We start from the raw sequence: 17,248 nt of genomic DNA on the forward strand, positions 1-17,248 counted from the left end.
TAAAATATTCTAGGGTAATGTAATGATAGAATTTTATGAAACATGGAAAGGAAAGGATTTGCTGGGATAATAAACAACTAGGATACAAAGGAAGGGAGGAGGAGGAGGTCTAAGAAAGAAGGTAATGACAGTTAAGGGTCTGAAAATAATGAACTTGTTTTTAAATTTTTCTTTTTCTTTTTCTTTTTCTTTAAAGTTTGGGATTTTTGTAATTTTGTCATTTTTTTGTTTTTTTACTTGGTTTTCTTCTTTCTTCTTTTTTATATGGTGGGAAGGGGATTCTTTGTATTTTCTTTTGTTGCTATTTTCTCTGTTTTCTCTATTTGTAATATTTTGAAAATTTTAATAAATATTATATATAAAAAAACCCACATGACAGCAAAAAATAATAATTTCATTGTATATAGGTTGTACAATGACAATAAAGGTATATTATTATTATTATTATTATTATTATTATTATTATTATTATATCACTGGTCTCTAAGCTGCCTCCCTCCCGTACAAAATAGAAGTGCCACCCAGAGGTACCATTCGCTTGCGGAGTTTATAACGAGGGCTGCTGCAATAAACAGCTATACAAGCGTTTGGGAGGCAGAGACATGAGAGGGAATCAGGAGAGGGAGGGAAGGGAAGAGGGACAGAGGCCAGTGTTGCCTGCGGCACTGCTGATTATCATTCAAGGCACCCTAGGGTGCCACGGCACACTGGTTGAAAACCACTGCACTAAATTGATGGTATGGTACAAATAATAGGGCTTATAAAATTATCAGGGAAGGAATTATGCCAGTCCTAAAAAGAGATGTAAATGACAAACATGACAACACATTATGTAGCACACTGTGGTGTTATGTTGGTCACAAGAAATTCTGCGTGTAAAACTCATTGCAAGTAATATTTCAACACATTTTCTTAATGCTAAGAAATTCAAATAAGAGAAAAACAGCAAAACATAGGTTTTTATTTTCATTGTTGTTGCTGCGGGGGAGTATGTATTTCTGTAATCAATGTCAGCTCACCAAATGAGAAAGCAAAACATTCAGTACAATAAAATGACATTAACCTATTTATTGCTTTCTTGGAGAAGTCTTTAACTGAAGGGGGGGAAAATTCTGAGTCATCTTGCATGTCATACTTCTGGTTGCCTTACTCACGTGTAAAATGCCATTCTGAAAAACATTTCCGGGTAATGAAACATGAGGAAATAATACAGTAGACCACATTATAATAGGATTTAAAATTAATCCCCAAAGCCTATGAAGTCCTACACTTAACAGCTTTTACAATCCTGTTTTCCTCTTGCCTCTGCATTCAGTTCAAACTAGGACTATGAACTAAAGCTTGGACTCAGCACGGAAACCAGGTCGTTCTGGGTGGATCAAGCTTTGGCCAGATAGGATTGAGGCAGCCCAGATCACCCCACCTGAACTGATCCAGGGCTGGCCCAAAGTGGAGTGTTTAGGCAGGAGGGGAGAAGACAAGGCGGGCAGCATCTGTGTAAGGAATGTACTTACACCGCAGGATCTAGCAGCACTTAATCCTCTGCTCACCAGGTGAGTGAAAGATTCAGTCTTTCTCTCTGCACTGCGGTGGGGTGGAGTGGAATGAGAAGCTGTGTCTTCTTTCTGCACGTCCTCCATGCTAGACCTCTGGCACTGACCGAAGTTTTTTTTTTTAAAAAAACCACCAACAACTTTCAGCAGTTTTTATTCTGATTGTTTAGTTTTAAGCACGACTGAGCTGATACTGAACTACTTCAGTGAACTTGAAATAGATGCCAGTAAATGTAGAGGACAATCATATGACAATGCAGCCAATAGGACCGTAAAGTATAACAGTGTTAAACAAAAACATATGGAAAGGAACACGTTTGTAAAAGTTTATTCCATGTGCTGGACATTCCCTAAATGAGGCCAAGAGGGGTAGGCTGCCATATGCCTGGAATTTCCCTGTGATTTGTCCGCTGGGATTTGTCCGATGAAAATGGTCAGAATGTTCAGAAATTGGTTAAAATGTCCGGGGGGATCCACGGAAGTCTTTATTATTATTATTTTTTACAAGATGTAGTCCATTGGTCCTCAATTGGTGAGCTGGGACTCACTATAGCTCACTATAGTGGCTAAACTTTTTTTTGAGCAGAGGGAATGTGGCCATCCCACATTCTGCATGCACATTCACTTGCACACATAACACACAGGACACCTACACACAACACACACACACACAGGAAATACACAGAAGCTGGATATAAACGTACCATACACACAGCTCCCACTTCAGCTGATCCTTATTTTCACCCCTCCTTAATCATCATTTCTTTTCTTTCTTTTTTGCTGCCGCCAAAATCAGCGCCACCACTTTAAACAGTTATGGCTTCCCATGCACAAAAAAATAATAATTCTGGAAACAATAGTTTGTGAAGAGTGCTGAGAATTGTTAGGAGATCCCTATTCCCCCCACAGAGCTCTAATTCTCAGAGTGGTTAAGCAGTCAGTCCCTCTTCCCAGGGAACCATGGGAATTGTAGCTCTGTGAGGGGAACTGGGTAGATTGTCCCATCTCCACGTAAGGCATTGGTAGGAACATGGCACCCTCCCATTGGTGATGGACTCCATCTTCCATCAGCCCCAGCCAGCATGGCCAATGACCAGGGATGATGGGAGCTGTAGTCCAACAACATCTGAGGGCACGAGGTTGGCAACCCCTGCCTTAAGTTTTGAGGAAGGATGGTTATATAAATTATTCAGATAACTGGCACTGATCTACAGAGGGCTGTTGCTTGTGGGTTTCCCACAGAGCTTCTGGTTGGCTGCTGTGAGAACAGTCCAGGACTAACTGGGCCTTTCGCATGACCCAGCAGGCTATTCTTACGTTCTTATGATTAAATGCAACTCAGGCAAATTGATGAAGTTTATTCCAAATGCACATACTCAGAGGCCTCGATCAAACAAGGGGAGGAATATGCCACCAAGTTATCCATGTCACAGCAGTGCTGTTTGCTCAGTCTCTGATGCTGAAGGGGCAGCCAGGCAGAGTTTGAGGCCTGCGTCTTGTTCTGCAAATGCTCAAGCAGGTTAGACTTTCACCTCACCTCCGTGCCTCAGTGTAGTCATAGTATTCTGGAAGGAGGAACCACTTATGTCAGCCTTGCCAGTGCATAAAGGCAGCCCCAGACCCCCCCCCCAAGCACTGTCTATCTTAGAGATATTTAATAGCATTGTGAGCTCAGCCATCTTAATCGGGGTCCTGAAACAAAAGAACTGAAATGGACTTTAATGGCCAGGAATGTCTGGCAGGGAATCTCTACAGCCCTGGATTGTAGCACCCATCAGAGTTTAGGAAGGTGGCATCCTCCCGCTGGTGGGAGGAGGAAGAGAAACCATTTAGAGCCAATTTAGAAAACAATTTGGGGCAGGGTGGTTGTTGTTTTTTAAAAGAAGAAAGAACACTGTGAATAAGCCAAATGGAGAAGCAGGGCTGATGGATTGGCCGCCTGCTGTGGAAGTGCCTGTTTGCCTCCACCTAGATTCTCCATTTATATATCTGTAGATGAAGCAAATATTATGAAAATAACTTATTTCCAGTGTTCTAAATCCAACTTATTTCCAGTGTTCTAAATCCAACTTATTTCCAGTGTTCTAAATCCTGTAGTGCTGCTCTAGTTCTCTGGGGGAAGCAGAGAATGTGTAGAAGTAGTACAGTGGTGCCTCGCAAGACGAAATTAATTCGTTCCGCAAGTTTTTTCTTCTTGCGAGTTTTTCGTCTTGCGATGCACGGTTTCCCATAGGAATGCATTGAAAATCAATTAATGCGTTCCTATGGAAACCGCCTTCAGACCAGGTCCGGGGACAGTCTGTCCCCCAACCTCTTCTGAAGGCTGGGGGGGGCAAGGGCTTTTCTTCCCACCCCCAGCATTTTAAAAAACCCCGGGACAGCGGAGGACTTCTCCGCTGTCCGGGGCGATCTTAAAATGCTGGCGGGCGGCATTTTAAAATCGCCCGGGACAGCGGAGGACTTCTCCGCTGTCCGGGGCGATGTAAAAGCCCCTGGGAAGGCAGGCAGGGGGGACAAAGACTTTTGCCCCCCGCCCGCCTTCAGAAGAGGTCCTGGACCTCTTCTGAAGGCGGGCGGGGGGCGAAAGTCTTTGCTCCCCCCCGCCTGCCTTCAAAAGCCATCCGCGATAGCGGGAAGCTCTTCCCTGCTATCCCGGACTGCTTTTAAAATGCTGGCGGTGGGGAGCAAAGCCTTTCGGCCCCCGCCGGCCTTCCTGGATCTCTTCTGAAGGCCGGAGGGGGGGGGAAGGCTTTGCTCCCCACCACCAGCATTTAAAAGAGGTCCCCGGAGAATTCCCTATGGGCTTTCGTCTTGCAAAGCAAGCCCATAGGGAAATTCGTCTTGCGAAGCGCCTCCAAAACAGAAAACCCTTTCATCTTGCGGGTTTTCCGTCTTGCGAGGCATTCGTCTTGCGGGGTACCACTGTATTGAACAGGTGGAGCTGGAGGGAATAAGTTTGTGTAGAGCGGCTGTCCCCAAGCTGGTTTCTTCCAGGCTTTTAAGACTACAACTCCCATCATCCTGTTGGCAATGATGATTGGGGCTGATGGGAGTTGTAGTCAAAACAAAACAAAACATGGACGGCACCAGGCTGGGAAAGGATTAGCACAGTAGACTAAAATGACATAGGACATTAAGTAGGTGGCAAAGGTGCCATGGTGTCAGCATTAGGATGTCTGGGACAAAGAGATACCAAAAGCCCACTTGCACGGAAAGGCTTGGGAAAATAATAGCATTGCCTGGGGATTTCAGAAACAGATGCTTCAAAGCCTGCAGCACCCACCCTTACCTGAAGCTGGTGGGACATCGGCCATCACAGTTCCAGTGGCGCTTGGTGGTGGGGGTGGAGGGACTGGTTCCCTATTGGGACAAGTCAAGATGGGAGAGTTAGTAAAAACTGGGGTGCAAAAATCTCCACTGGAAATTCTGTGTGCCTCACAGGACTCCTCACAGGAGTGCAAGTAGGAGAATCAGCTTAGCTAATGCTAACCAGGCAGAGGGCCTTTCGGTAGTGGCACCCGCCCTGTGGAACGCCCTCCCACCAGATGTCAAGGAAATAAACAACTATCCTAGTATTAAAGGACATCTGAAGGTAGCCCTCTTTAGGGAAGTTTTTAATGTTTAAAGCTGTACTGTGTTTTTAATATTTGATTGGGAGCCGCCCAGAGTGGCTGGGGAAACCCAGCCAGATGGGCAGGGTATAAATCAATAAATAACAACAACAACAACAACAACAACAACAACAATAATAATTACAGATGCCTGCACCCTCAAAGTATCATCTTTTATGTCTTGCTTCCCCCCCAGTCACTTTTCTAGGCCTTATTATGATGGCAGCAAAAATTAAGTTTGGACATGCTTACTAGTTGTCTGGTGAAAATGCTGGAGGCCGAAGGATGAAGGCCTGCACAGTGCAGGGGTTTCAGGGCTCTACAGACTTCCTTGTCCTTCTCCGGGACTGAAAGAAGGGGGCTGGATCATGAACAAAGGCCCCGTATCCATATCTGTGCCATTTATTCAGGCAGAAGAACTTGGATGGGCAGGGTCCTGGCCGTACCATTAGCTGGCCACCACAGGCACTTGGTTTCAAGGCAGCAAATGGTTAGTTATTAAATTTATTGTCTGTGTGATTTTACTGCTAGGTAGGGAGAGAGGTTCCTAGCGGGATTTTCTGCCTGACGTGCCAGAATAACCTGGCTGGCTTTGGTACTATGCTCACCTTGACTTTGAGGGGTCAGGGGCAAAGCACTATTTGCTGCGAAATCCCTTGGGCTGGCTCTGCCCTGTCTGATGAGAAGTTGGGAGATATTGGCTGCAAACACATGACTCCCCCCGAACAACAAAAATAATCCTGGGAACTGTAGTTTGGTGCTGGGAATTACAGCTCTGTGAGGTTCATCGTTGTCCCGGAAGTCTTGTGGCGAGTGTTTATTATTATCTCACGACTTGTGCTAGTGTTATATTTTTGAATGCAACGTTTGGAGTGTTGAGTTGCAGATAGGAACATCTCCATGAAGTTCTGTCCTCCACATTTGATTGTGCTATCCTTTCCTCATAAACCCATCTCCAGCTACACTGACCTGTCTTGCCTCCCCATCACCTGAAGGTCTGGGCCTACATGGCGAATGGCAGGTTGTTGCTGAACCCGAGATGGAGACTGCCATCCCATGAATGGAATAATGCTTGGGTAGGGGGCATAATGATGGTGGAACACAAGGGGGGCTGGGTCATCCTCTTCCTCTTCTTCTATCTGCCAAGGGATGTGGGATACCTGCAGGAAAGAGAGGGTGAATGGCTTGAGAAATGTCCACTGGAATACATCGACCCCACTTTCCTCCTCCAGGGCGACCGGGTATATTTTATCTCTTATGGAGAAGAGTCGTTGGGGCAGAGTTGAAGCAGACAAAAGAAAATAAAAGTTAAGCTAACCCTCCACTCTGCTAGGCCTCTGCTCCCAATCCCAGCTTTGATCTCAAGTCCTCCAACCCCATGCTAGATTGTGATAGGGCTGTGTCCGGGGTGCAAGGCAGAAGGATTATTTAGGAAAGGAGAAAATGTCAACCTCTTTTCCCACTTAAAATATGAACAGATCAGCCTATTTCCGCCCTGTGTCTCACATGTCTGTTCGTAATTTCCACATTAGCCTGTATTTTTTAAAGTCCAAATGAAAATTCATATTTAAATATGTACTTAAATGCATATTTTAGCTTGTTGCATGCAGTTCTAAACTTATTTTACCCTAAAACAAACAGGTTAAACACATTTTGGTTCGTTTATGAGCTGAATTGCAAAATTCAGAAAAGTGCAAATTCCAAATTACATTCCAACCTACAGATTAGTTTGGTGCAAATTAGGTGGAGTGCAAATTAGGTTCCTTTGCTTAAAAATGCGGACTAACCAAAATTCTCCTCCATCTGTGGAACAGAGCGTTTCCCTTCCAGTTACCTACCTGTGCCAGAGACTGGGCCGGGCTGTTTTCAAAGTGCGCCACTGCTGACATGGCCAAGTTGTTCATTATGACTTGGTGCATCTGGGCATTCTGTATCATCATGAGATCCATTAAATCTGCCAGAAAGAAAGGGTGAAATGAATGTTCTGGGCCATAGATGGCACTTTGCAAAGACAAATGGCAGATATAAGCCTTGTAAATTAGCTGGGCAGTGAAACAATCTCTCCACTTTCAGCACAGTGAAGTGTTGGACAGCGAGCTAACCAAGTGAAATTCTACAAACAAGAGAAGTAGCTTAGTTAAGAAGATACCAATGCTTAGACCAGTGTTTCCCAACCTTGGGCCTCCAGCTGTTTTTGAACTACAATTCCCATCATCCCTGACCACTGGTCTTGCTAGCTAGGGATGATGGGAGTTGTAGTCCAAAAACAGCTGGAGGCCCAAGGTTGGGAAACACTGGCTTAGACTATGTGAACTAAGTTAGGAGCTAATATACTGTACAGTGGTATCTTGGGTTACATACGCTTCAGGTTACATACGCTTCAGGTTACAGACTCTGCTAACCCAGAAATAGTACCTCGGGTTAAGAACTTTGCTTCAGGATGAGAACAGAAATCGTGCTCCGGCGGCGCGGCGGCAGCGGGAAGCCCCATTAGCTAAAGTGGTGCTTCAGGTTAAGAACAGTTTCAGGTTAAGAACGGACCTCTGGAACAAATTAAGTACTTAACCTGAGGTAGCACCGTATGGGAATACAATTTCCCTGCAGTTGAAAGAATAAGGGAAGTTGACATCACTCCTTTTAAGTTTCTCAAACAAGGACTGGGTATATCACAATGACAGACATCTATGCACATGGCAGTCTAAGCCACAACTCTGGGACTCACAACTGACCCCTGTAAAGTCATGATCAAACTTCAGGTTTTCAGAAGGCCTTGAAAACCCAGTTGAGGCAGGTGGGTGCAGTCTGTGGGGTGATATTTCATCTTGATATTGTGCTCCTTTTGGCTGGTGGATTTGTAAAACTTGTTTCCTTTCTGGGCTACAGGACCAGCAACAGGCTTCCCTCAGCACAGGCCACCAATGCCCCGAATACACTCTGGCTGTTGCCCCCCCCCCCGATGTGTCCACTTAGTATTTCTTCTTCTGCTCCTGCTATTACGCTGGTGGTAGCAGCAACTCTACTCACCACCTTCTCTGCAAATTTAGTTGTAGCTCTGTGCCCACAGAACGAAAATTCAGCCAACATTTAAATTGCACATTTAAGGGTGTGAGTATTTAGAAAGGGTGGGTATGTGGAGAGGTTGGTGCATTTATTTTTCCCCTTCCAATCTGCTATAAAGCCTGTCTTGGGCTGCAGATGATTTACATTCAGCCCTGCCTTTCCTTGGGGTGGGTGGGTGGGTTTCGGCGCAGAATTTTAAACACTCCTGCTAATGGCAGGCATGGCTTTCTTGTGCTGGGTTTCCTACCTTCCCTGATGTGCCCTGCCTTGCTGGATGTCGGAGGAACAGATGTAGCCCAGGGCAATTGCTGGAGAATTGTCACCTCCGGCTGCTGCGGAATCTGAGAATTAATGTCAGAGAAAAGAATCGGTCTGCGCAAATAAATCCTGTCTCTTCTTCGGAGGTCATTTCACCGCTCCCTCTTGGGCCAGGTTTTCCTCTTTTCTTTTCTTTTCTACCATCAAGTTACACATTTATTTAATGAGAAGTCTGATGCAAGAGCCAAACTGGGTATGATAGCAAGACAGACAATTTTCTGCAACCAAATGGAGGATGATCTCCAAATCTGATGAGGGCAGCAGTGGGCCGATGGGGTGCTTAAACCTTTCCCCATGGACTGTCTGCTCACTCAATGGCAGAGCACATGATTTGCATGCTATAGGTCCCAAGTTCAATCCCTGACATCTCCGGGTAGGTCTGGGAGAGACCCTGAAATCCTGGGGTGTTGCTGCTAGTCTGTGTAGACAATAGTGAGTTTGATGGGCCAGTCGTTTGACTCAATATAAGGAAGCTTCCTATTTTTCTTTCCTAATAATCCCCCCCCCCTCCTGCTGACTTTCTCCTAGCATGGGGTGGGAAAACCATGGACCCAGCATTGTTTCCCCTCTGGGTGGGGAAACACAAGAAGGTGGGTTTTTGATCAGAAAATCAGCCTTGGGAGTGGATTAAGCATGCCCTGTTTCCAACTGAATTCCTTTTGGAACATTTGGCGATGGCAGCAACATTTATAAAAGTGCACACACACACACACACACACACACACACCAGGAGACACTTCATGTGTCCCCTACATCACCTGCCCCCCTTAGCTTTGCGTGTGAGAAGGCCCCCCTTTTGCCAAATACTGGTCTGACTGTGCAAGCAACCCAAGCAGCTGTCTAGGGAGGCAATATATCTATTGGCACTAAGTGTAGGAGGTTGTGACTCCGAGAGTTGTACTCTGTGCAAGAACACCTTTTACAAAGATTCTGGCCTTGGCTTGCCCTTGGATTCCTCATCCATCCATACAGAAGAGCGTATGGAATGAAGCATAGGGTCTGCTCTGCAACATTTGGGGCAGCTCCAAGCCATACTTTTATATATGACCCCCCCAAAAAATCCCAGGAACTGTAGTTTGTCAAGAACTGCAGCTCTGTTAGAGTGAAACTGCACTTCCTAGGGTTCTTTGGACAAAGTCATGTGCTTTAAATGTGTGTTGAATGAGCTTTAAAATATACTGTGTGGCTCTCCCCTTTGCCTAAGGAGGCTGTGTAATCCTATTCCTTGGGGGATTTTCAAGGCAAGGGTGGTGGTGGTGGAACTGTTTTCCCCAACCCCTAATTGCTGTGTGGGGTCAGTTCCCACATGCGAAGTCCAGGGCAGAAGGAGGGGAATTCATTGACAGGATCCAATGAGGCAGTTTGCGGACTGCCTCCCAATTGGGTCATGGGGTTTATCTCTGAGACAGAAGACGGCAGGAGGGTTTAACTGCTAGATGATCCTGCAGAATCCCCTCCAAAGGTAATTAACTTTTTTATTTTTAAAAAAGCTTCATTAATTTCCTTAGCACAGGGCAACTGACCCAAATGTTTCAATGCCCCAGCAGCACCAGCTCCCCAACCCTCTCTGGTTATTCTTCCAACCTCAATTTGTAGCTGTGGGGATTATTGCAGATTTAGTGATGACACAGCATAAAATAGTCTGCTCCAGAATTTTTAAATTTTGCACCCCGCCCCTGCAGCCAGCATCCTACTGCAACCTAGGGATTATTTTGTGGGATGTGGGGAGGATAAATCAGATCTTTCAGAGTCCCAAGGGATTCTCCTCTCTGCTGCTCATTCAGGGGCGCAACTCTGGCTCCCTCTCGACTCCCCCAGCCTGCAACGATGACTTACTGGTTGCTGAATGAGGTGCACTGGTGGGGAGGCGGTCCCTTGGCCCCTCCGATCCATTGCAAGGCCCCGACTGCTTGGTGGCAGCCAAAACAAGCAAGGAAACAAAGCAGGCTGGTTGCTAAGGGAGCTGTGCTCAAACACACTGGCCCTGCCTGCCTGACAGGTGGCTTTTAGTTGTTCAAAAGGTGCCTTCTCAGCATAAGCACCACAGGGCGGGGGGCGGGCAGGGGTTGCCCAACAACAAAAATAATGTAGTAATAACCCCACAGTGTTACCACACACATAAAGATTCTAACATCTCTCTGAGGCACATACTTTTGGTGATCACTTTCTTCTATTTTGATTTTAAATTATCGCCTTCCCCATGCAGTAAATACTCTGGGTGTCTCCAGACTGTTGCTGTTTTGTGTGAGGGATTCAAGCACATACCAGAAATTTTGGCTTGTGTATTTAAAGTGGGTTAAAGGATTCCGTCACTCTACTGCAACAAATCTTTCTTTCTTTTAAAAAAGAGGACTTTTGCAGTTAGGAAAGTGATGGAGAAATGTGCTGAAAAGAACAGTGAGATTTGTAGCCCTGTGAGCTTCGTGGTCTGGTTCTAGTCTGACACTCTAACCACTACACCTTTCTCTCTCTGTCTCTTGTAGCCCTGTATTGGGAAGGAAAGCAAGCATGGAACTACATACTCTCCAACATTTTTGTCCCCAAACTTGGGGTCATGCCAGAGCACCTTCTGGTCTGGCTCTCTGGTGTGACCCTGCTGACTCGCGCCAGACCAAAAAACGGGACCTTCTGGGATGCAATCAGAAGCTGGAATTGGCTTCTGTGATTCCAGGATGTCCCGCTTAAATTGGGACAGTTGTGGGATATGTGTGACCTCTCATTTCCATGAATATTCATCTCCCTCGTTATCACAAACTTCCACGGGATACAAATCATTGTTATGTCCAATGCCAACAACCTCATCAAATGAGGCTCCTGTCATTCTCTTTAGAAGACTGAATGGAAGGAGGGTGGAACAAGCCTCACATACTAAGAAAATTGATGCTTTGTATGTCGGGGGCTGCTGCAGTCAAGAACGATGGGAATGCGACATTTAGGCCATGATGAGGTCAACCCAGAACACGATGTTGTCCTCTTTTCTCAACCTCACATCACATAAGGCTTTCCTCTGATTATCTGTGGTTTTCATAGGAACAATGAAGGGGGTTTGGGAGAGGAATCTGCAGTATTAGGCAGCCTTGGGTATTTCATAACAAGATTGCCAAGCAACTGAAAACAAATCAGCTTAGCCAGACAGCAAAACAAGAGAGCAAGGAGATGAGATAGGGAAGGAGATAAGGCTGCTGAGCGTTGCAGTATGGAGCAGACTAGGCATAGGTGAAACTCGCAACCTAGGGCCATCCCCATCTGGCTCTAACACAGAACCCACAAAGACAATCACCCTGCACACTTCAGGTGCCTTCTCCCATGTGAACCTAGGGGCACAGACCCCTCATACAGTTAAAGCACCTCTAGACCACGGCTTCCCCCAAAGAATTCTGGGACCTGTGGGCGGTCTGCCCCAGGTGTCACCACTGAGGGGGGTGACAAAATGCACTCACCGCAGGGCCTGCAGCACACCCGCAGGCTCCACACTGCCCCAAATAGTCTGCCCGCCACCTCCCCCTCAGCTGTAGGGCAGCTGACTGGGAGGAGGCAGGCAGCCTCCTCGAAGGCCCCGCACGCCACCCCCGGTTTGCTCCATCACTGCTCCTAATGACTCTTGGCACCCTTAACAAACAATTAAGCAATGGGTGTGACTCTTACCTTTAGGCAGTAATCTACATTAAAGGCCCACGAAAGGTGCTTTCTGCAGGAACTGGTTCTGCGATAGAGTTCATTGAGCCTGATGTCTACCTGCCCCACACCTGACGTCACATGTCAGGGCTGGGGCAGGTGGGCATGGTCTGGGGGAAAAGAGTCTTGCAGGCCCAGCTGGGACTTGTGCAGGGCCAAATCTGGACCATGAGATGGAGGCTCCGTTTACTACAACCTACGGCAAAAGGGGCTAAAATGGTGCCCTCCAGATATTGCTGGACTCCACCTTCCACCAACCTCAATGGTCACAGATAGGAATCACAGTCTAAAGGGTGTTATTGTGGTTATACCTGCTTCTTCCCCTGTTGTGCCATCTGCTTACCTGGTGAAGTGACCTACCTAGATGCTCTCTAAGCCTTTGTTTTGAAGGAGATGGACTAAGAAGCTCTTCCTTCTGCTTCCAGAGTTCCCAGTATGAGCAAGGAGCCCACACATCACCACCATCCATCTCACTCTGCTCACTTCCAGGTCACATAGTGATCCCACCTTTCCAACCTAAGAGGCTCACCCCACAACGAGAACCCAGGCAAAAGCATTGTGAAGCTGCTGACAAGTATAAAAATAATATGGGGAGAAGAAGCAAATCATCATAATCCAAAACTGTGGATAGCTCAATCAGTAGAGCATATTACTCTTAATCTCAGGGTTGGGGGTTTGAGCCCCACGTTGGGTGAGAGATTCCTACATTGCAGGGGGTTGGATTAGATGACCCTCGGGGTACCTACCAACTCTGTAATTCTATGAAAAAAGCTAAAGCTGTTTGTACAAATGGTTCTGGACCACCAGGGGGAGCTGTAAGCTTTAGATTTGTAGGCCTAAGTCATTTTCTTTCTTTTTAAATTCCAGGTTGGGATTGTTTGGCCTTTCAAACATACCAAGAGCATCATAGGAACACAGGAAGTTGCCTCGTACCAAGTCAGACCATTGGCCTACCTAGCTCATTATTGTCTACATGTATATTCGAGCTTTTCACATCCAGGGCTCACTTTTAACCCAAACAGCATATGGGGACCCATTTCTTCATCTTTCACCATATACTTGTAGGGTGGTAGTGCTCCTGTTGTGACCCACTTTCGATTAGGCCATCAGTTGATGACCAGGGGTCTACATACACAGGCTAGCAGCAGCTCTCCGAGGTCTTTCTGGGCCCTACCTGGAGAAGCCCAAGGTACAAAAGGAACCTGCCCATTTTAGCCTCTGACCCCACATGCTGCTAGCATGTGCCTGCCTCCCCGAAGCAAATATGGCCCTCAGGTTGAAAAAAGCGCCCCACCATGGCTCTCCATACTGATCTAAAGGACAGGAATCGAGCCTCTCCGCCTCAAGAGCCTGCCAGCTCCCAGGATCTGAGAGCTAGTGTGGTGGTTATAGAGTGTCAGACAAAGGGGAGGGGAGGCCAGGGTTCAAATCTTGACATGCCTATGAAGCTCACTGGGTGACTTTGGCCCAGTCACAGCCTCTCAGCCTAAGCTGCCTCACAGGGTTGTCGCGAGGAGTAAATGACGAGGGGAGAACCATGTACCCCACCTTGAGCTCACTGGAGAAAAGGTGGGATATAAATGGAATAAATAAATAAGAATAAATACTGTATTTTTCACTCTATAAGACACACTTTTCCCTCCTAAAAAGTAAGGGGAAATGTGTGTGCATTTTATGGAGCATTTGCAGGCTGCACAGCTATCCCCAAAGCCAGAACATCTCCCTCTCGCTGTTCTGGCTTCTGGGATTCAGAATATTTTTTTCTTTCTTGTTTTCCTCCTCCAAAAACTAGGTGCGTCTTATGGTCTGGTGTGTCTTACAGAGTGAAAATATGGTAAATATTAGGGAGAAAGGAGGCTTGAGAGACACCCCCCCGCCCCAAGTTGGAGAACCTAGGGCAGAAGTGAGGAATCTGTGGTGCACCAGATGTAGCTGGACTCCAACTTCCCTCAGTCTCAGGCAGTGTGGCTCGATGGTCAGGGATGATGGGAGCTGGAGTCCATCACCATCAGGATGGCCACAGGTTATTAGGCATTAGGGCATTGATTCCTTTGCTGCCAAGGAGAGGTGAACGGAGTCACCTGTTCTGGCCAGCACTTCCCGAAAGGCTTGTCTCAACAGGAAAGTTTTACAAAGAGTTAATTAATCCACCCACTCACCCTAGGTTCTGGAACCAGACCAAGAAACCTCGCAACCCCTACGGCTGGCTTGTAACTTACCTAGAGAGTTACTTTGTCTTCTCTGAAAATGAAATGTCTCCCTGAGACAGAGAAAAATGTCCTTGTAACATCGAATGATTTGGCACAGAGATGGGCCCTGTTGTTGAAAAGGGGCAGGAGATTAATCCAGCCACGATGGGTACTTCGTTTGCTTTATGATGTCCCATACATCAGTGTCACAAAGGAGCGAGCCGATTAGCTGGACCTCACAGCTTTCTTGAAGCCTAAAGCCTCTTGAAAGACGCAGCAAGAGGCTGGTGGAGGGAGCGGGGAGGCAAGTGGGAGCCTTAGATCATGCATGCCCATTAGAAATACACCGGGCACAGAAACAGAGAACCAGAAATACACTGGGCACAGAAACACCACGAAATAGGCAGATTCACACCATACATTCAAAGCACATCCCATGCACATTTAAAGCACGTGACTTCCACCAAAGAATCAGGGGAACTCTAGTTTGATAATTGTTGAGAGCTGTAGCTCTATGAAGGAAAAAGTACAATACCCAGGATTTTTTTTGGGGGGGGGGTGTGCTTTAAATGTGTGGTATGGCTCTGCCCAAGAAAGTGAGGGTGACTGACTGCCTCAGGCAGCATAATTTGGGTGAGCTGGGCTGCATACAGATTGACATGAACATAGGGAGGCAGTCCACAAACCTCTAGATTGTACCACAAGTCCATCAGCAGGGAGAGGGTCCTATCATTGGGTGGTGGTGCTTGTTGCTTTGGTCTCAGGTACCAAAATGTTTTGGACTAGAAAATAAGACAGGGCAAGCTGTATCCCATGAAAAGTTGCTGATGCCAGGAGACAAGGAGATTTGAAATAATGGCTTGCTGTGCACTAACTCATCAATAGATCCATGACTGAACTTCTCGTCTTCTTTCCCAGCCCTTCTTTCCTGGTATACTCCCTCAGAAAGATACTGACAAGCTGAAACATGTGCAGAGGAGGGTGACCATCTCCATTCTGAAGTTCAGCTCTTCGCAGTTCCACACCAGTTTGCAAATTATTTGTTGTTAAAACCCTCATGAAAATTCATCAGCGCATCAGCGTGAATTTCTCCTAAGGTTGCATATGTTTACATGCAATTCTTCTGAGTTCCACACATTTTTGCAAAACCAATTTGCCCTAATGCAATGCATTTTTGTACGTTATTTTGCAAATGTATACGTTTTTTACACACACCTTATCCAAGCATATGCAAATTCGCACACATTATCCAGCAGGAGAAGCACATTGCAAATTGTGGGTGAAGCAAGGATTTCAAAGGGTGGCTGTGTTTCAGTTCACATATTGTTTTGGAATGTGCAAATTATTACTATTATTATTCATTAAATTTCTAGGCTGCCCTTCATCCAGGGATTGTGGGGCAGTTTACAATATAAAAGCACAAAAATCACAAACAAAGTGATTGCAAAACACTCTGGGAGTGTGGGGAATAGCACTTGCTTTAACACAATGTCTTCTAACCTCCCCACACACAAATCCAAATGAATGCTCATTAAATAGCCCACATTGTCTAATCTCTCTGCAGGCAAATCAGGCTGAATGCTCAGTAAACTGGAAGTGTTTGCAGTTTGCTCTGGAAGTGCATGAAATCTGATGGTTGCAAATCTGTTAATTAGGAATTGAATACCAGTGAGGAAAGTACATGGTCTTGGCCAAGTATACAGTATTGTCCTAGCATAAGGCTCAGCCATGGTCTGGGAGGGCCTTCATAAACTTCTTGTAATTCACTATCACAAGTAGCTGTAACAGGGGTGAGGGATCCAAGTCTCATCAGCTCTAGCTGGCATGGCCAATAATCAGGGATGATGGGAGCTGGAGTGCAATAACAAGTTAGCCACCCCTGATTTAGATGGTGCATCACCCCATGAAGACTAAGCTGAACCTATCTCAAAATCTATGACACATATTCGGCACTGCAATGCAATTAGAGCAGATGCGAACTAAATTTATTGGGCGTGCCAAAAGATAAAGCAATTAATCTCCAAAAGTTCTGCATCTAATAAATCCCTAATTAATTCCTAATATAGAGAAAATGACTTAATTATAATCTTCCCTTTGACCAGGGGTGAGGAACCTTTCTGGCCAGGCAGATCTGCCCCCACTTTTGACAGGTGAGCTGGGTAACCCACCTGTCAAAAGCCCTTTATACAGCACCAACTGCCAGTGGCACATGGGAACTGCAGTCCAAGAGGCTCTGTAAAGAAGTAACATGCTGAGCATAGAACTGGCGAAGATGCTTTCTGTGGGGATCAGCTACACAACTGACTTCTCCATGGGGAACTTGGTTGGGTATCAACCGATGGGTGAGGATTTCAGTCTTGCTTTTGGAATGGATGGCTATGAGAGAAAGCTCCCCATGAGGAACTTGGTCTTGTAACCAATCCACCCACCTGATGCCACATGTCAGGTGGGTACGGTTTGGGGAAGCACCCTTTCCTTAGGCCCTCGAGTTGTACTTTTTTGTCAAGTGAAATCAGCAGCTCCCAGTTTTGGAATAGGATTAAAGGTGAATGCTGATAGAATGCCTGTTAGTTATAAATGGGGGGGGGGGGGGGAGAGAGATACAGTGGCTAATGAGTATCTGGGATATAGCATGTATGATCAATTTAACTCGTTTTGTCTAGGTCAGGGAGGGAAGGTTGACGACATATTCAATGATGAAAGGAGCACTTTTCTTACATATTGGAACCCTAATGTATAAGATCATATGCATGTTAGGTGCAATTAAATAATTTTAGGGTTTCTTTTTGTTATATATTGTTTTAGGCAGGGTGAAATGATAATAATAAAAAATTGGACGTAT

General features: G+C 46.0%; 2 protein-coding genes across 5 annotated transcripts in view; both read right to left on the reverse strand.

Annotated features, from left to right (window-relative positions):
* Positions 1–1,531: 1,531 nt before the first annotated feature.
* Positions 1,532–13,762, reverse strand: PRR29 (proline rich 29). 4 transcript variants are annotated; one of them, XM_083470314.1, is made up of 6 exons: positions 13,512–13,762; positions 8,472–8,565; positions 7,003–7,118; positions 6,134–6,324; positions 4,833–4,913; positions 1,532–1,649 (listed from the first exon to the last, which is right to left on the reverse strand). In XM_083470314.1, the coding sequence occupies exons 1-6, from the start codon at positions 13,512–13,514 to the stop codon at positions 1,547–1,549; spliced, it is 588 nt and encodes a 195-aa protein (XP_083326440.1). In that variant the 5' UTR covers positions 13,515–13,762; the 3' UTR covers positions 1,532–1,546. The 4 variants fall into 4 exon arrangements, with proteins under 4 accessions (XP_083326440.1, XP_083326438.1, XP_083326439.1 ...); XM_083470312.1 differs by lacking the exon at positions 13,512–13,762 and adding an exon at positions 10,379–10,634; XM_083470313.1 differs by lacking the exons at positions 1,532–1,649; positions 13,512–13,762 and adding exons at positions 2,897–3,054; positions 10,379–10,629 and having other exon boundaries at positions 4,843–4,913.
* A 669-nt stretch (positions 13,763–14,431) lies between these two features.
* The window catches only part of LOC310690604 (acid-sensing ion channel 2), a 375,157-nt gene continuing 372,340 nt past the window's right edge, over positions 14,432–17,248 (reverse strand). The window contains exon 14 of the transcript XR_014518134.1: positions 14,432–14,533. The gene's annotated coding sequence lies outside the window, so the exon portion shown is untranslated. The remainder of the gene's footprint in view (positions 14,534–17,248) is intronic.

The sequence above is a fragment of the Podarcis liolepis genome (genome assembly GCF_965112155.1).
Source record: "Podarcis liolepis genome assembly, chromosome: 13".
NCBI classification, from domain to species: domain Eukaryota; kingdom Metazoa; phylum Chordata; class Lepidosauria; order Squamata; family Lacertidae; genus Podarcis; species Podarcis liolepis.